Source organism: Myotis daubentonii, chromosome 2 (genome assembly GCF_963259705.1).
Source record: "Myotis daubentonii chromosome 2, mMyoDau2.1, whole genome shotgun sequence".
Taxonomy (NCBI): Eukaryota; Metazoa; Chordata; class Mammalia; order Chiroptera; family Vespertilionidae; genus Myotis; species Myotis daubentonii.
Window position 1 is genome coordinate 12,201,429 of NC_081841.1, and position 15,577 is coordinate 12,217,005.

Below are 15,577 nucleotides of genomic sequence, written 5' to 3' on the forward strand. Positions count from 1 at the left end.
TAATGAATGGAAAGGCCTCCTATGTTCATGGATTGGAAAATTTAGTATTGTTAAGATGTCAATGCTACACAAAATAAACTACAGATTCAATGCAACTCTTATCAAAATCCCAATAACATTTTTTGCAGAATGTTAAAATACATCCTAAAATTCATATGGAATCTCAAGGGACCCTGGATAGCCAAAACAATCTTGAAAAATATAGCAATGTTGGAGGTTTCACATTTTCTGATTTCAAAACTTTAATACAAAGGTACAGTAATCAAAATAGTTTGATACCAGCATAAAGACAGATATACAGACTGACAGAATAGGATAGAGAGCCTAGAAATAAACTCTCGACCGAGGATGTGTTTATTGACCTTGTGAGGGAGAGGGAAGGGGAGGGGGAGAGGGAAACATGAATTGGTTGCCTCCCATACACTGTGACCTTCCAGTTCATGGGATGACGCTCTAACCAACTGAGCGACCTGGCCAGATGGTGGTAGTCTTTTGCTCTTTTTTTAAAAATATGTTTTTATTGATTTTAGAGAGGAAGGGAAAGGGAGAGGGAGAGACAAATATCAAGAATCATTGATCAGCTGCCTCCTGCACACCCCTACACTGGGGATTGAGCCAGCAACCTGGGCATATGCCCTGACCTGGAATTGAACCTTGACCTCCTGGCTCATAGGTCAACGCTCAACCACTGAACCACACCAGTTGGGCTTTTCTACTCTTAATATAAAGCACAGCAGTCCATATCCTTCCATTTACCCTAATTCTCTAGGCCAAGATCCAGGAGACATTTTTACTTTCCAATAGCAAGGGCCTTCGAGGCTCTAAAACAACCATCCTTGGCGCACTACGGGGATGCAGAGAATGGCCTCTCCCACTCAGGGGCCACATCTGCTCGATGGAGCAGCCCTGTAACGGGGTCTCTGCGGTCTCAGACAATACAAATGTGCCCACAGCCAGTTTCTGCAGAGGCCTCAGTTTCCACACCCACCTAAGTGGCACTCCCTATTTCGGAACATTATGGGGAGGGCCGGGGGCAGTTCCTCAATGCCGCCAGAGCCTCTGGGTCCGGGGACTGGCCAGCCCAGCACTCTAGAAGTGCTATTCCTCCTGTCAGGACGGTAGCCGAGTCTAGGGCGTCCTGGAAAACTGAGTTCCAAGCACTTACTTTCATCATTAGAAACATTCCCCAGAGATGTGTGGCTGGAATAACGTTTGTTTTCGCTTTCGTTGAGACATCTTTCAATCCAGCTCTCTGAAAAAAAGAAAGAAAATCACAAAATTGCAGAATTGCTGCTGACAGGAACACCACTGATGCATTAGATTTCGTGAATGCCCAACTTTCATCTGAGAAGTGCTGTGACTGGGACTGGGTTTTACACGAGGCTCCACGTGCACCATTTGCCAGGTAGTGTGAAGGCAAAATGGTAATTTGAAGCCCCACTTGAGTAATTCTTGGTCAAATTCTACTAATTCTGGAGTATTCATTTCCCAATAGTATTTACTGAGGATTGTCTTTCTTCAAAAGGAAGATACGTTTTTGAGAAGTAGTATGTAAAACCAAATTCGGTCAAATGACTCCTTAATGGAGGTTTGCAGACTTGCAAATGCACAGCAGAACCTTTCCCTTAAACCCAGTGGTTCTCAACCTTGGCTGCACATTAGAATCACCTGGGAATCCTTTTAAAATCCTGACTTCTGGGCCTCATCCTCTGGAACTTCTGTTACTTTGTTATGGGGTGGGGCCACAACATTAGTAACAAAGAAACAGAATTTCCGGAAGATGAGGCCCAGAAATCAGGATTTTAAAAAGATTCCCAGGTGATTCTAACGTGCAGCCAAGGTTGAGAACCACTGCCTTAAACACAAACAAACAGGAGAGCAGATCAACCCTGTGGTCTGGTGGGAGTGGAGAGGGAGGGTAGGGATCTGCAGCTGACCAAGTTTCTGAGTGCTGGGCCCCTAGCTTACCTTCCCAGTAAACCCTGTGGTTTTTATTGTGAGTTTCTGCAGCGCGGTGGTGATTTTTAGGAATGCATATGTGGTGTTACGGCAGAACGGACTAGAGCTATGGCTGTGTGCTTTTGCACGGACGGGGCAGTCTCCCGGTGCCGTCTCTACACTAGGGGAACTAGCATTTACTGGACATCTACTTGAATAGGCCAGGCCCTTTGCATATGTTATCTCATTGAATGCTGACAGCTCCAAAAGTGAAGATTTTAATCTCCGTGTTTCCTAGAAAGCAACTGAAGCTTAGAGAGATTAAGCAATGTGACTCCTCATGATTCAGAGAGCCAAGGCAAAGATGGTTAGTTAACCCCTTTCGTAACATATTGTAAAAAGCAGCCACGCTCCTGAGTAAACTATGGGGAGCGGGGGAGCAAACGCACCCAGCAAGGAGACATGTTGGGTGTTTGTTTTGTATTTTATGTTCCGACAAACTGCTCTTTTAAAAGCTGCTTCTACTACTGTAAATAAGTACCGGAATATCCAAGGGGAGGGACAGGAGCCAGCTTGTTACGAGGAGATGAAAATCTGTTATTTCTGAGGAAGCAACGCGCAGCAGAGAAATTCAAAATGTTACAGCGCTACCCCTTCCAGGGAGGAAATGCGCATCCAGAAACACATGGCTTGCCATGTTTTCAGAGCGGCGATGGCACAAGGTGGGCGTCTGTCATCACATCATAGTGAAAACCGCATCTGAATACAAATCTCCGGAATTCTTTTCAGGACTCCCCAGAATGTCTCCGCACAGACCTTCTAATCCCTTCCATCCTGGCGCACTTTCCCTGGCAGCAGCCCCGGCTGATTTTTAAAGGGCATCTACTGAAATGTGCAGCTTCTTCCTCCGCCAAACCCTCCCACCAACAGCCGCTTCTGCTGTTCTGGGCCGGTCCCCGGTCCTGCTACCTAGGTATTCCTACCGACTTGCTCTCACGTGCGTGGACACACACCAGCACATGTTAACCACCCCAGCCCCTCCACAGAAACGGGGACCTCAGAAATGCTCGCTCTCTCGCGCCCACTTTGCCTGGGCCAGGATTAGGCCTGTGACAATTGGAGTCCTTCAGAGGGCCTCTTCCTGCAGGGAGACGCCCAGTACTGGGCGGGCCCTCTCTGAAGAACCCGTGGAGACATTCTGGAGAGGAGCTGGACTAAACCCCAGGTGGGCAAGGGAGGGCAGCGCCTGCCCACCAGAGTCAAGAACAAACTTTCCTGATGGCCGTGCCTGTCCTCCACACTGCTCGGCCCCGACACTGGAGAGGTGAAGGCAAGGTTACAAGAAGGGAGAGAGGGTTGGAAGGGCCATTAAAAAAAAGAAAGAAGAAATCTCACCAAGGAAGCCTTTCCCTTCCCCATTGCACCCACTAGGTCTCTCTGACCCCATGACCTGTGCCTGCAGGCACTCTGTTACCCAGCTCTGCTCCTGAGAGCAACACAGAACAACCTGGTCGCCTTTGCACAGGGATGATATAGGACAGTGATGGCGAACCTTTTGAGCTCGGCGTGTCAGCATTTTGAAAAACCCTAACTTAACTCTGGTGCCGTGTCACATATAGAAATTTTTTGATATTTGCAACCATAGTAAAACAAAGACTTATATTTTTGATATTTATTTTATATATTTAAATGCCATTTAACAAAGAAAAATCAACCAAAAAAATGAGTTCGCGTGTCACCTCTGACACACGTGTCATAGGTTCGCCATCACTGATATAGGAAGATAGCCATCCCATCTCCTTTTTTCCAATCAAAGTACCCTGCCTGCTTCAGTTTTTTTGTGGAAGAAACTGTTCTCACTTCTTTGCCACCCAATTCACCTGCTTCTGGCTGTCTTCTAGTTAATCAACGTCCACTTGAACAAGCACCCAGGATGGACTCCTGGAGGGTCCAGATGGTGCCCAGAATGGCAGAGCCATCACTCTGTTGTTCTGGGGACCTGCCTGGAGTTCTCAAAGCATTCAAAGGCCCTGCATTCCAGAGTGCATGGGGCGACACTGCGAAATATCCCAACAGGCCATGGCCTTGCGGCCACAGCTGCTCTTTGACCTCTGTCTTCTTCCCTCATAGGACCGACAGTGGCATCTGCAACTCGTGTCCCATTGGTCAGGTTGCTCCATATGACTGGAAGGCCCCTATTTAGGTCACCAGAAGTAAACTTTAAAACTATTAACAATGGATTTTGGTCTTGCAAAGATCAAGAATTACTCAGCCAGATGACATTCATATAGAACTTCTAATAACACACTGTGCTCATCTGTCTTATTTATTTAGAATTATATGATTTAACAATAGAGGCCACCATATACTGAGGCCCTGTGGGCCAAGCATTAGGCAAATGCATTACATCACCATCATATGTAATCCTCATAACAACCCTTTGGGGCGGGTGCTGGTAATATACACATTTTAGAGATGAGGGAACTAAGGCTCAGAAAGACCAGGTGGCTTGTCCACAGTCACCCAGCTCGTCGGAGGCAGGACCAGCATTCACCCTTGGGTGCTAACCTGTGTGCACCGGGCCCTCTCTCACCCACGCCCCATACTGTCTCCAGATCACAGGGCCAACATGGCAGCATCGCTCACAGTCTGCCTTGCATCAGAACTTTTGCTAAAACTCTTAGACACAGCAACTTTTGCTAAACGCATTTATGTTTTTCTTTGCCAGCCTTTGTTATACATAGCAGGCTCTTTAGTTTAGAACTGAAACATCTTTAGAATGGAGTCCACTTTATCCTATTTCTTTTGACTCTCCACTAGTGCCTGGTAGAAAGTTTTTCCTGTAACCTGGCCTCAAAAAAATGTTACGTTACCGATACATGTGATATCAAAGAATATACAACATATAGATCAATATGTCTACTTATCTACAGGACTTTCTAACCATTTTCTTCTTTACCACATAGGCATGAAAAAGTACACTACATACAAGGCGGTCTTTTTTTTAAAAAACATGTTTTTATTGATTTCAGAGAGAAAGGGAGAGAAATAGAAACACTGATGAGAGAGAATCATCAATCGGCTGCCTCCTGCATGCCCCGCCCCCCCACTGGGCATCTAGCCCGCAATCCAGGCATGAGCCCTGACCCAGAATCAAGCCATGACCTCCTGGTTCATAGGTTTATGCTCAACCACTGAGCCATTGTGGCCAGGCCAAAGCCAAAGGCGATTTTCTAAACAAACAAAATTCAAAAACCATATATTTTGTGCCTTCTAGATACAAGAAGCTGTGAGTGATGTAGACATGAATAAGTGGGGTTCTGCCCTCTAGGAAGCGAAGCAGATGCTACTCCCCAAGCTCATGAGTGCAAAGATTCTGCTGTTTTTGTTCACTACCTTATACCAGTGGCTGGCCCTGTGCCTGGACCCACAGATGTTGCAGAATAAATATGTTGTTGAATGCATTACTTTTTCGAAAAGCAACACTAAATTCCTACGTGTGCCAGGTAGTACACAAGGTATTTTCACATATCTGGTTTAAATTAAACCTCAGAACAATGTTATGTGGTTTTAATATCTCTGTTTATAGAGGTGAAAACTGAGGCTTGAAGCAAAAGTTCTAACACAAGGCAGACTGTGATCGATGCCGGAACAGAGGCACTGTGTTCGGAGATGCAGGAGGAGAGCTCAGTTCACACTCAGATGACTCCCTGCTCCGAGTTGCCTCATTCTAGATCCATAAAAATCATCTGACCTTTTCACCGGGACTGAGCCTGCTCTGAGCGCCAACGGGATTTACTGACGGCTGTGAGTGTAGGCTCCGGGGCTGCAAAGCACCCCTTCCTGACTCCTCCGAGGCCATGGGCAGGAAGCAGGAAGCAGGACGCGATGATGCCTGTGGGTGTTCACTTTGCAAGGAGTCTCACCATGCTCCTCCGAGGCAGTTCTTCACGACTCCCACTTTGGATCGAAGATTTGGAAACCCCAACTTGAAGTGACTTCCTCAAGTTCACACAGTGAGGTTGAACAGAGCCATACATGGTTATCGGGTTTTGCAGGAGGCTTGGTTCCCTTCGCAGCAACAGGAAAAAATCACCACCAGGAAGCAGGGCTTCGAGCACAGGCATTGGTCTGGCAGGAGGAGCCGGCTGGGATGGTTCTCCAAAGGCAGGTCGTCCTTGATGGTCACAGAGCCAGTGACATACAGAACCTGATCAGAGCCTCACAGCCACCTCATGAGGTGGGACTTCATCCCACTTTACAGAGAAGGAAACAGGGGTGTAGAACCAAGGTCAGGCAGGAGGCCTAGGCTCAGAATTCAAACCCAGACCTTCCGTCTCCACAGCCTATGCTGCTGCTTCTTGCTGCCCCACATTGGGCACAGACCAACTGTTCCCTCAGATCATCCATCCATCTGTCCATCCATCTTGCAAATCATCATCAAGTACCTTCAGTGTAAAGTTCCAACAGAAGAGATGGACAGACAAATGCTATTTCACTGGAAGTCAATATATGATAGCAAGATACCCCTGGAGGACCAGGCTCTCGGGACCTGAAAATATCTTGTATGTTTCTGTATTCTTTTTAAGTATATATTGTCCCCACCTTCAAAATGTAAGCTCTAACAACCTTGCCTATCCTGTTCAGTGCTTTTTCCCCAAGAGCCGGGAACGGTGACAGGCACAGAGCTGGGGTGATGACTGGACGAAGCAGGTGAAGAACAGAGAAGGGTGGACAGATTTCCCTGCCCACTCCTTCCCCCCAGGATGCCTCTGAGGAAAAAAACACATCACTGGAGACAGTGCAGTGAGGGGCAAGGCCTTCAAAGGGTCAGAGAGTGGGGACCATACAGGCCCAAGGAGGGATCCTGTGTGACCGTTTAAGGAATGGCAAGAAGGCCCGGGCGGATGTGGAGTGACCGAGTTGAGGTAGCACAGATGACAGAGAAGACAGAGGCAGGCAGGGAAGAGCATGGGCTTGGAGTTAGAACAACTGGAGTGAGAACAGTTGGATTTCAAATCCCAGCCCTGCCACGTACCAGCTATGTAACGTTGGGATGGTTCTTGAACCTTCCTAAGGCCCTGCTTCCAGGATTTCCAACGATTAAAATAACACAGGGGAAGCGCCTCGCTTGGCTCTGGGGGCCATGGAAAGACGAGGAAAGCATGGTCTCTGTCCACCGGGGCCCCCAGTTGAGCAACAGGGACAGACACTGGTGATGTTGAGCGTTTATTGAGCATCCTCCCCACACCAGTCACCCTGCTTCACATGCCTCACCTCCTCCTCCCAGCAACAGCGCCTTAAACTCGGTCTGTGAGGCGGAAACAGACTCAGAGAAGCCTGGTGGCCCCCTAGTTGGTGTCCGAGCTGGGTCAGGTCTGTCTGCCTCCAAAGCTGGTTGGCACTCCCCTGGCACACTGCTCCAGAGGCTGGCAGGGACCAGGAGCACGTCAGTTATGACCATGAGGGGCTGTGGGGCACACGAGGGAGCTTCCCGCTTGGCCCGGCTGCTTCACAAGGGGTCCTTAAAGGATTCGGCATCTGCCGGACCAAGGAGGCAAGAAGGGCATTTTGGACAAGGGGATTGCCGTCAGGGGCAAAGGCACAAAGTGGGTTCTGGGAAAGGTGAGGAGTTCACTGACCGGGGACCCAGGGAGTGGTGGGCGACAGGTGGGACGGTTGGTTGGGAGGGTTGGTTGGGAGCGGATCGCCAAGGCCTCACCGGCCAGGCCCAGAGCCTGCAGGCAGCTGGGAGCAGGCGTGAGTTTCCAGCCGTGGGGGAGTAGCACGACTAGCTTTGTTTCTGAGCAACTGGGTGAGAACGGGGAGTTCTTGACTTATGCAATACCTGCAGAAGTGCTGCCTGACTTAGAAAGTGTCACCCGGTTTTAATAGAAGGCATTATTCAGATTCCTGCTATCAACAGTCTTTCAGGCTGTGCTGGGCCTATTTTAGGAACTCACAGCTTGAGAAATGCCACATAAAAGAGTTGACATGCCACACTCAAAGCTACCAAGGGAGGAGCAGGCCCCATGCCCCCCTCCCCCACCCACCTCGGGCCCTGGTTGTTACCAGTGGAGCCACCCCAGCGTGGCCTGCTTCCGTCTCCCCCGGCACCAGGCTGTGCTTTCCTCTTGATCATTCTCTCCCAGCCCCTTTTCCTCTCTCCCCACGGTGGTGACACACAAGACACGCAGGATCGGATGGAAAGTCGGAAAGTCTGGGCCCAGGAGGTAGGCAGCTGTGGCCTCTCCTGGGGAGAACTCAGGTCAGTGGGTTGTCATGGCGACACCAGAGGCCCTGCCCCAGAGGCCGCTGGGTTCCAGGAAGGGGCCCTGCCCTGCCTCCAAGGGGCAGTCCCCCCTCCTGTCCCTGCTTCCATCCTTTCCTTTGCCCACCAAATATGGATTGGGCGCCAACTGTCTGCTCTGGGGACTAAGTGCTGAACCTGGCAGGCTAGGTCCCTGCTCTCAGGGAGCTTAGATTCTGGAGGGCAGGCAGACAAAGCCGTGGCATGGGACAGGCAGGGATGGGGTGGTGTGTTGGTGATGGGGACACTGAAAGCCTCTCCGGTGAGATGATGTCAGAGCAAGTGCGAAGGCCTGAGGTGGGCGTGGGCCTGGAGGTGGGAGGCAGAATGGCAGAGGAGGGGCAGGAGGGGCGAGCAGTAGGAAATGAGGCCAGGACGTTAGCAATGGCCCCAACTGTGTAGGGCCTTCCTGGCCATAGTAAGAACATGGCATTTATCCCAAGGGTGCTAAGAAGCTACCGAAGGGCTTTAAACAGGTGATACGAACTCCACTGGCTCAGAAAGGGTCGCCTCCTGGGGTGTTTACATTCATTCATCCCACTATTTGCTTATCAACCACTATGGAGGCCCATGTGCCAGGCACTGGGCTACTTACACAGCAGGGACATAGCAGTGAACAAGAGGGCACGGTTTCTGTCTTCATGGAAGGTTAGACTATAGGGTGGGAGCCAGCTATTACATAATCACACACGTAGAGGTGCCATTACCCAGAGAGCCACGGGCGAGGGAAAAGGGAGGCCTGTCCTAGTCTGTGAGAGCCAGGGAATCTTCTCAGAGGAAGTAGCAGTAAGAATGAGAAGGCATGATGCTACCACCCAGGGAGGGAGGGATGGAGGGAGGGAGGGAAGGAGAGACGGAGGAGGGGTGTTCCTGGCAGAAGGACCAGCAGTGCAAAGGCCCTTCAGCTGGTGGAAGAATGATGCAGTCCGGTCCGGAAACTGACAAGCATCCTGAGTGTGAACGCACACATTCATTCAGGCAGTAATTCACACGTGTTCATCGAGACCAGCCTGTTGGACGAGCACTCCGTGAGACGCTATAGGGCGTGCACACGTCGGAGCCCTGCCTCTGTGTTCGGGACGGGGTCAAGGAGTCTGAGGTTTATTCAGGGGGAGGCTGGGAATCTCTGAATGTTTTTACTACTGTGTGGCACAAGCACAAGAGCTGTGCGGGCAGCTCCATCTGCTGCTGCTAAATGCAACGCTGGAGGGAGGAGAAAGGGAAGCAGGAGACCACGTCACTCACCATCCAAGCCTGACACTTCTGAGGTTGACAGTATTAATAATTTTGCCAGGACCACATGTGTAAACCAGGACTGACCCAGGCAAAGCCCAGGACTTACTGGTCCTACGCAAAAGGAGGCCACTGCGAGATTCTAACTAAGGCTTGGAGCAGGAGCCGGGAACCTTTTCCCTGCCAAGGGCCACTTGGGTATTTATAACATCACTCTCAGGCCACACAAAATTCTCGACTAAAAATCAGCCTGCTATATTTGGTCAAACATTTCATTAACTCACCCCTAATGCCTTGGCAGGGCCAGACCAAACGGTTTTGAGGGCCTTATACAGCCCGCCCGCCGAATGTTCCCCACCCCTATTACAGATGGAGAAAGAAAGGCCCGACTGAAAAAAGATGACAACCCTGCCCTCTTCCTGGCTAACTGTCCTCACTGCCCCAGCCAGTGGCCAGTGGCCCTGTGTCTCTTCCTCATCAGTTGGAGTCTCAATCACGCACAATGCAGGTGAGTCCAAGGTGACAATAATGACATCTCCTAGAATGTGGCCTCCCAATGCCAGCACCGTCATCTTCATCAACAGCATCAGCACAGCAATGACCTGCCCAAGATCACATAGCGGGAAGCAGCTGCAACAGGATTTGACTCTGACTCTACCCTAACCATTATGTATACTGTAACACCCATGATTATATATGCCTGAAAGTCTCACTGTGAGTACGAAGCTGTGTCTAACAAAATACCAAACACACAATAGGTGCTCAGTAATGTTACTGCCCTGTCTCACTTTAGAAAACTCAATATATAAAACTCTAAAATAGGCTAGGAGCTTCATTCTGGCATCATTATTTGCAGTATACAAGAATTAGCGAGTGAACCGTGAGGGTACACCAAAGCCATCAGTTCACAGATCATGAGCTCACCACAGTCCCTGCAGACTAGAGGAAGTCAATGCTAAGGTATTCAGTGCCATCTCCTGTCGAAGATAAATTCAATGTAAAAGCAGATCTCTGCTCTGAAAATCTTCCTGGGAGCATCAGATTAATGTACATAGTTGCATAACCAGGCTGTGAAAATTTCATTTCCCTTGACTTGAGGGGGGCATACCCAGCACTTCCTAATGTCAGTGGACTTTTTGTTTCTCTATCATTACATTATTATTAAAACATAAAAATCTGAAACGGCTACTGGAGCCAAGGTTACCCACTGTGCACAGCATCTGATATTATTTGATTCTTGACATCACTTCTATCCTAGGTTGTTGTGTTTTTTTTTTCACCCTCTTTCCCAAACAGACTTCAAACTAGCCTGAACTTTTAAAATAAATCCCAAGATGGCTTTCTCCTTTTTCTTTCTTATGCTAAGCTATCATAGAAATTGTATTTTAAAATGTTAAAAGGAAAACATTCACCCACAAGCCCACCCTCATAACATGAACTACTTGTGCACATGTGTGATTGTAACCCCAGCGAACATGCCATTTCCATTCCCTTTAACATGCTATGGTGCAGATTTGTCCTATGTGGCATGTCTTCCACACTTATTATTGTTTAAAAGTTGCCCAGTGACCACTGAACTAATGCTCCTATTTTTTATAACATTTCAATGAACAACTGGGTGCATATCATGTTTTCTCTTTTGAACCATTTCCGGAGAATATCTAGGAGAATGAACAGAAGCATGTGGGTCTAGTAACTAGCTGTGTGTGTACGGTCAGCATTCCTGCCTTAGCACTTCCTAGTTGAATGACTTCAGGCCGAGTCTCTAAACCTCAGGGTCCCCTCATGTAGAAGGTGGATGATGATAATCTGCCCGTCTCATCTTAGTGGCTCCAGGCTTCAGAGGCAGAGAAAGCACTTCGCACAGTGCCGGCACTGAGCAGGGTCTACATACGTGGCACCGCGCTGACTCCAGGTACCCGCTTATGACAGAGGCACTTGGTTTTAATCACAGTGCGGCAGTCAACAGCATGCACTCTGGAGCTCAGCTGCCAGGTTCAAGTCTGACCTCCTCGCTGTATGACCTTGGGCGAGTGACTCAACCTCCAGGAGCCTCAGTTTTTTTCATCTGCAAAATGGGGGGAGTAATACAGCTAGCTCCTCATGGAATTTGTATGAGAATTCAGAGAATAAGGCCAAGAGTGTGCCTACATGATAAGCACTATAATTCCCAGCTTTTGTAATTTTTATATCATGCCCAGCCCAAAGCATCCCATGTTAGTCCCTTCCCTGTCATCAGTCTTTCAGTTTGACTCTTGGGTCTCTTGGTGGAGCGGCTCCGGAAGCCAGGAGGACATGTTATCTAATCCTCTCCTTACAAGTGACTAGTCGGCTCTGCAACCCTGGGTAAAATTACTTAACCTCATGGGCCTCAGTTTCCTCCCTATATAGTATTTTAAGAATCTACCCATGGGTTGTTATGAGGATTAGGAGACATAATTTAAGCTCCTTGAGAGCTGACTGTACCTTATTTACCCACCATCCCCTGCCTGTGGATGGTGCTGGGCACAACAGAGCAGACCGATGAGACGAGAAGGAAAGGATGGAGAAAAGTGAGGGGAAAGAAGGAATGAATGAAGCACCATGCCTGGCACTCAGCAGTCTCAAAAGAGTGTCAGTTCATCTGCAGTTAATTATGAAGTGCTTGTTTCATGGAACCTTGAGCCAGCCTTCCCCAAAAGCAAGCCGAGTTTCAGCATCCTTCATGATATGAGGATGGAGTGATTTGTACCAAGTCAATATTCATGGACCACTGACTTGTGCAAGACACTCTAGTGGGTGCTCTGCACTGAGCCCAGATAGTAAAGATACGGGCGGGAATCTGGAGAAACAAAGGAAGACTCGTTAAGTAAACACACAAAAGGAGGACGGACAGTACACGCCCTTCAGGCCCACATGCATGGGTGCAGCTCAGGACAGTCAGACCCTATGAGGGAGGCACACCACCTGCCCCGCCCTCCTGACGACACATTTGCAGCTGGCGTGGAGATGGCCTGGGTCAGTGATCGGCAAACTGCGGCTCGGTGGGCCGCGGCTCGCGAGCCACACGCGGCCCTTTGGCCCCTTGGGTGTGGCTCTTCCACAAAATACCGGCTTCTGCGCATGGGCCACGAAGTTTCAATCGCACTGTACGTGTGCGCCCGCACGTGGTGTTTTGTGGAGGAGCCGCCATGTGGCTCGAGAGCCACGGTTTGCCGACCACGGGCCTGGGTGAAAGGAAGCTCGATCAGTGTTGTCGCCATAACAAACCTCCGTTTTCAGGGGTGGGCAAACTTTTTGACTCGAGGCCACAATGGGTTCTTAAACTGGACCGGAGGGCCGGAACAAAAGCATGGATGGAGTGTTTGTGTGAACTAATATAAATTCAAAGTAAACATCATTACATAAAAGGGTACGGTCTTTTTTTTCAATAGTTTTATTCATTTCAAGCGGGCCGGATCCAGCCCGCGGGCCGTAGTTTGCCCACGGCTGGTTTAGATGCTCACTCGTTAATAGGAAACGGTGCATGTGACTCAATCCCACTGCAGGGCATTTTCACTGAGTATAAAGTGGGACTGATCCCACCTTGCAGACAGGTTCATGAATTCACGAACTGAAGAGACTGAGCACAGTATTATCGACGACATTCCCAGTGCTGTACTTGAAATCCCTGTGACTATTTTAACTACCAAATTGTACTTCTTAATCTCTTTACCTTTTAACCCACCCTCCCACCTGCTCCCGTCTGGCAACCACTTGCCCGTTCACTGTATCTCTGATTTTTTTCTATTTTGTTTGTTCATTTACTTTGTCCTCTAATTCCACATAGAAGTGAAATCATATGATGTCTTTCTCTGACTTATCTTACTTAGCATAATACCCTCTAGGTCCATTCATGCTGTTGCAAATGGTAAGATTTTATACTTGAAATATTGGGGCACCCTAGACAGTTCAGCTCAGTGGATAGAGCACTGGCCTATGAACCGTGTACTGTGGTTGCAGGCAGGCTCCTCCCCAGCCCAGGCCCTGATCGGTTGTGTGCAAGAGGCAATCAATCGATGGGTTTCTCTCACATCGATGTTTCTGTTTTTCCCTCTCTCTTCCACTCTCTCTAAAAGATCAGTGGGAAAATATACTCGGGTGAGGATTAACCAAAAAAAAATATATATATATATTGGGGCGATCACTTTGTGAAATATACAATTGTTTAACACTATGATGTACACCTGAAACTAATACAAAAGAATACTGTATGTAAACTGAAATTAAAAAATAAAATTAAAAAATGACTGAGCACAGCAGAAGTGTTGTATACGTGTTGTTTTCTTCTTCTCTGTGGTCCATGGGGGCAGGGAGACAGTAGGTCCTGGAAGCTACTAGGGCAACACCAGGAGAAGCTAGTGGCTCTCACAGCACCTTCTGTTTATGGAGCTTGGACAACGTGCCATGGCCCCGGGCTGATCCCTTTACATGAATCACTTCACTTAATTCTCACAATACCCTACAAGATGGGTACTATATGTGGCCCCACTTCACTGACAAACTTAGGCTTGGAGAGGTTACCTAATTTGCTGAGTTCATTCAAACCTCTAGCCCAGTGGTTCTCAACCTTCTGGCCCTTTAAATACAGTTCCTCATGTTGTGACCCAACCATAAAATTATTTTCGTTGCTGCTTCATAACTATAATTTTGCTACTGTTATGAATCGTAATGTAAATATCTGATATGCAGGATGGTCTTAAGCGATCCCTATGAAAGGGTCGTTCGACCCCCAAAGGGGTCGCGACCCACAGGTTGAGAACCGCTGCCTGCAAAGCCAATTCTCACCAAACCTATGGGATGCCGCATCTGTTAATGATTCAATGACGGCAAACTCCCTGCTATTAATGATTGAATCAGTGATTGCAAACGAGCATGCTGTGCAAATGGAAGACACTGCTATTTTAACACCAAGGTTTTTATGTTGAGTCCATTAGAAGAATCATATCTGTAAATAAACAGATATGAAGCCCTTGATAATGTGTGTAAGATGCCAAATCTGCCAGTAACTGGTGGGGGTGGGGGGAGCACTACCCAGCGGTGGGGCCAGGCTGGACTCAGAAGCTCTGAGAATGATTCGAGATGAAAGGCACACATTGCATGAAGGCTCCCCGGCAGGAAGGAGCACCCATGGGCGTCCTCGGTCAGCAGCCTGCTGCCAGGGTCACCTCGGGCAGTGTGCTCCAAAGACCTGCAGTGTGAGCTGCCGTCTCCCACCAGGATCAGGGATCACCAGAGCTCCTGAACGCCTTTATCGGTAGAGCAGGTGAGCGAGGAAGGACTTCTCTGAGGTCTTCCTTCCAGTTCTTGGCTTTAGCAGGCAAGTAGGCAACCTGGCTTTGAAATCAGAGTAATGTGTTCAAACCCTGGTTTGACACCAGCCATCTGGCCTGGACATGTTAATTGGGCTCTCTGAATCTCCTTTCCTCATCTGTAAAGTGGGGGCAATAATGCCAGAGACTCAGCATGAGAATGAAATGGGGTAAGACACGCGTTAGCATGTAGCGAAGTGCCTGGAAAAGATTATAAATTTCATGACTTCACTACCCCATTAAAAAAGGGAGTCACTTTATTTTTTTTTTAAGTAATACTTTCGAAAATAACTCATTAAGTCAGCCTGCCAGTAATTACCAAAAATGATTTCAATGTTGTTTTCTCCTTTTGTCCCATCCTCCCTGGGTCTCTTCCTTCCTTGCTATTTTCCCTTCCTTCCATCTCAAAAATGATCTATTTTTTTCTACATAGAACAGACTGATGGTCATCAAATGGAGGGGAGATTAAGGGATCGGGTAAAAAAGGTGAAGGGGTTAAGAAATACAAATTGGTAGTTAAAGAACAGTCATGGGGATGTAAAGTACCGCCTAGGGCAGTGATGGCGAACCTATGACACGCGAACTCATTTTTTTGGTTGATTTTTCTTTGTTAAATGGCATTTAAATATATAAAATAAATATCAAAAATATGTCTTTGTTTTACTATGGTTGCAAAGATCAAAAAATTTCTATATGTGACACGGCACCAGAGTTAAGTTAGGGTTTTTCAAAACGCTGACACGCCGAGCTCAAAAGGTTCGCCGTC

General features: G+C 48.2%; 1 protein-coding gene across 1 annotated transcript in view; it reads right to left on the reverse strand.

Moving 5' to 3' along the window:
• RFX4 (regulatory factor X4) overlaps nucleotides 1-15,577 on the reverse strand; it is a 132,943-nt gene that overhangs the window by 105,680 nt on the left and 11,686 nt on the right. The window contains exon 2 of the mRNA XM_059681761.1: nucleotides 1,166-1,252. Within this exon, the coding sequence (XP_059537744.1) occupies nucleotides 1,166-1,252 (87 nt within the window). The remainder of the gene's footprint in view (nucleotides 1-1,165; nucleotides 1,253-15,577) is intronic.